The sequence below is a fragment of the Chiloscyllium plagiosum genome, unplaced genomic scaffold (genome assembly GCF_037043375.1).
Source record: "Chiloscyllium plagiosum isolate Xiang-an unplaced genomic scaffold, Cpla_swu_hap1 HiC_scaffold_8, whole genome shotgun sequence".
Classification (NCBI taxonomy): domain Eukaryota; kingdom Metazoa; phylum Chordata; class Chondrichthyes; order Orectolobiformes; family Hemiscylliidae; genus Chiloscyllium; species Chiloscyllium plagiosum.
In genome coordinates this window covers 51,991,857-51,995,527 of record NW_028270146.1, presented here as the reverse complement: position 1 = coordinate 51,995,527, position 3,671 = coordinate 51,991,857, and the positions used below count along the sequence as shown (strand labels likewise).

Genomic DNA, 3,671 nt, shown 5'->3' with positions numbered 1-3,671 from the left:
GTACTGTTATTAATGTAATGACATTTGATATTCAAGTTTCTAATATTGTAGGAGGTTATTTGGTCATACAATAACTCTGGCTCAATTTGAAATATTTAAGCTAACATATCTGGGATGGTGGAATTTTTCTTGGCAGGCTGACCTCCCTTTGAACACCAAGCAGAATAAAATTGAATGTGGTGTAAAACTGATTGCACGCACTCTCACGGTCAGTGTTCCCCTGCCTCCGACCACCTGTAATTCAGAAAGTCATTTCATCCCAAAACTGGATTACATTTGATGATGGATAAAATTTTAGATAACACATTAAATTATCATAAAATTGATATTAATTTAGAAATATTAAGCTCTGCATGGCTGGCAGATGAATTAGCACCAGAGATGTTGATATGGGTTTGGCCTCAGAATGCTTTGAAGTAGATACGATGAAAGAAATTTGTACATGAAACATTCAGAACATTATGTTCAACAATCATTGTTAACTATATAATAGTGCTAAACAAACTGGAGTCATTAGAAGCCACACAAATGAATCTGAGAAGAAAATGTGATTTCAGTAATGCATGGGAATGTTTCTGAAACTGGGATTCATTCCTCTAGGACCAGATCATTGAGCCTTAGCAAAGAATTTGAACCATTTCTCGAGTTTATCAGTTTTATTATGATCTGGGCAAAATTTAATGCTGTTCTGAAATAATCAATATCACAATCAGTTATTTACAAATTTGCTGACAATGTAACTAAACAGAAGACACACACTAAAGCATTAGTGAAAGAATTGCTTGAGAAAGAAGGCGGAAAGCATTGGTCAACCATAAATCTACCTACAATAAAGTGCACACAGTGAAAATTAAATAGCATGCAGAAGGATAACGTTCAATGTAATAGCCTAGATTTATAACAAAACAAAAAAACTGTGGGTGCTGGAGATGTGATATAAAAACAGAAATTGTTGGTGAAACTCGGCAGGTCTGGTAGCACCAGTCTAGATGTTCTAATGTCCATTCACATTGAACAGAAAGCAGTATTAAAACTATGTGGGGTAGAATTGAATATTGATCAGAAAAATTGTGAAGTTAAACTTAAATTCCTTGATGTTCTTTGTTTCTTATATTTGACATTTCAGGTCAATCAGTTCAAGGAAAGTCTTGTGAGCATTCAAATAAAACAGCTCCTGAACTGAAAGGTCAAGGGGGTGCTGAACTGACAACAACAGATGAAAGTTCTCCATCAAAGGGGAGGACAAGTTGGTTTAAATTTCCAAAAATTAACTTTACCTCACCATGGAAGAAAGGAAAAGCCGCTGATGATGAAAAACAAACTGCACATGAAATTCCAACTTCTAGCACAGAACCAGTGACTGATGTGAAATCTGATGGCCAGGATTTTTTACCTACAGATGAAGTATCACCAGCAACTATGCCTACATCAAAAGAAGTAGTGGTTGAGGATACTGATGATGGCACAACTCAAATAGTAACAATGAAATCTAAAGACCTTGATACCATAGCCGAAGGCGCATACGTGGTAACACCCAGTCAAGTTGTGACATCAACCGCCAGAACTGAGCTTGCCTTGCTGGAATCAGGTGATTTCAGGATAAATGTCCAGTCAACCAAAACAAGTAAACCAGAACCTTCTCATCAAGGCCATGTTCCAATCTGTGAAACGTCATCTGAGCCTCATCAAGTTATTCTGACTGGAACCAAAATTACAAAATCAAATGATAAACAAAGCACCCCAAAACCAGGAATCCTTCAAAGTTTTAACCTACCAATATCCCCACCACCTGAAGGCCCAACACACACACATCCAACAGAACATTCCACAGTTGTCACCAAAGAATCGCTCATTAAAGAACAAGCTACCAGTGGGACAGCTGAATTGTCTGAATTCCACTTTCCCAAATCAGATGACACTGTATCTGCCACCCTTACTAAGAAATATACCAAAACAGGAGGAACTGTAGTTGTCTTAACTGAGCGTTCCGTAATACAAAGAGATATCGCTCCTGGAGCAATGGCTACTGATGATACATCGGCTGTTTTTGCAAGAATGGGAGAAATGATTCAAAGTGAACAAAAACAGTTCTTTGAAATATCTCAACCTACATCTGCTTCCATCTCTATAAGCAAGTCTGAGACAAAAGAAATTAAAAACACAACAACTAAGGAATAAACATGCATGGACAGCTTTGTTCATAATGGTGATATGATGCTTTTACACAAAGATTACCTGTGCTGTTTCCTGTATTTAACTAAATAACTACTTGATTATTCCATGCAAGAGAGGTGTTTTACAGAGCAATAAGGATATTTCATTTTGCACTGAGTGTTAAAGATCACAATTTCAAACTATGATGACATTTGCTTCAATAGCAACAAATTCAGAATTAAAAATAAAATTCAGTAAATTATACATCATTTTGCATATTTTTGTCTATAGGTTGCTGAAAGTTATGCTTGATACAAATATAATGGGGACAACATTCATGTCTTTAAGTCACTATTTGGTGGCGCACACCTTACCTATGGTTTTCAGTCAGATGAGAATGGTAACTTTATGTCTTCACATAACTTAATCCTTTCTGAATAATCATTTGCATAGTTAGTATCATTAAACTTAAGTGTTAATAAGGATTACAATCTCAATATGATTTGTACATTCAAGTTTTTAGGCAGAGATAACTGAAATATGAATAAAGAGTAAATATGAAAGAATTAAGATTTTATCAGAAAAGAACCTTAAACGTCGACAATCCATCTCCAATGAAAAGCACTTTTAACTTCAATTATCAGCAAGTTCGAAACAAGTAACATTTAAGAAATATGCCACACTGCGTGGTATAGTATAAGACATACCATAATAAACTATTCTTGACCTTATCAAGCTAAGTTACAATAATGGTCAGGAAGGGAATACCTTCAGCCTAAAGAAAGCATCCATTGCCAGCATCAAACATTTTCAGCTGCGGAGATACTTTTTCCACTCAATTAACCTCAGCATTTAGAAACATATATCACAGTGCACCGGTAATATATTTTGATTTTTGTCATTATTTATCATTGGGCCTATCTAAGTGACATTGTCAATTGTTGTCAATTTAGGAGTAATTTCCTGCTTTTGCCCCAAGACCACTAGAATTCATTTCATATAGAATTCTTATAACCAGAAGGTAGAAGACACTTTCATCACGTCTGTCTTGAATCCAGGTCTCAGAGGGGGCTTAATCCACTGCACTGCTCAATTTGTACAACATAATATTTCTCCAACAATTATCATGGGCTTTATGCCATTGATGTAGTTCTTGTTATACATGATGTCATAAAACACATTTAAAGCACACACGTGAAAAACACACAGTAAAAATGCCACAAATAAGGATTCATCACTCAAGTAGTTAAATTCAAAATGGCAATCAAGCTCAGTATATGGAATTCTAATGTGTTTCTTCTCCTGGAAATGGTAAAAAAATGTGTCCAAATATGTGTGAATAATTTTGCTGTAAATATGATTAACTGAAATTTGCAATCTGGAAGCTGCTGTTGATTCATGCCACAATTACTGTGGAGTATTACACATATGGAATATTGATTTTGCTTTGCTAAGTTTTCTTACAATTGCTAACTTTGTGTATGTATCATCAATAAAATATCCGTTTAGACATAAAA

General features: G+C 35.2%; 1 protein-coding gene across 3 annotated transcripts in view; it reads left to right on the top strand.

Annotated features, from left to right (window-relative positions):
- LOC122553574 (uncharacterized) overlaps window positions 1-3,671 on the top strand; it is a 102,640-nt gene extending 98,969 nt beyond the window's left edge. For all 3 annotated transcript variants that reach the window (XM_087989841.1, XM_087989840.1, XM_087989839.1), the window contains one exon: window positions 1,127-3,671. In XM_087989841.1, the coding sequence (XP_087845967.1) occupies window positions 1,127-2,178 (1,052 nt within the window). In that variant the 3' untranslated portion in view covers window positions 2,179-3,671. The remainder of the gene's footprint in view (window positions 1-1,126) is intronic.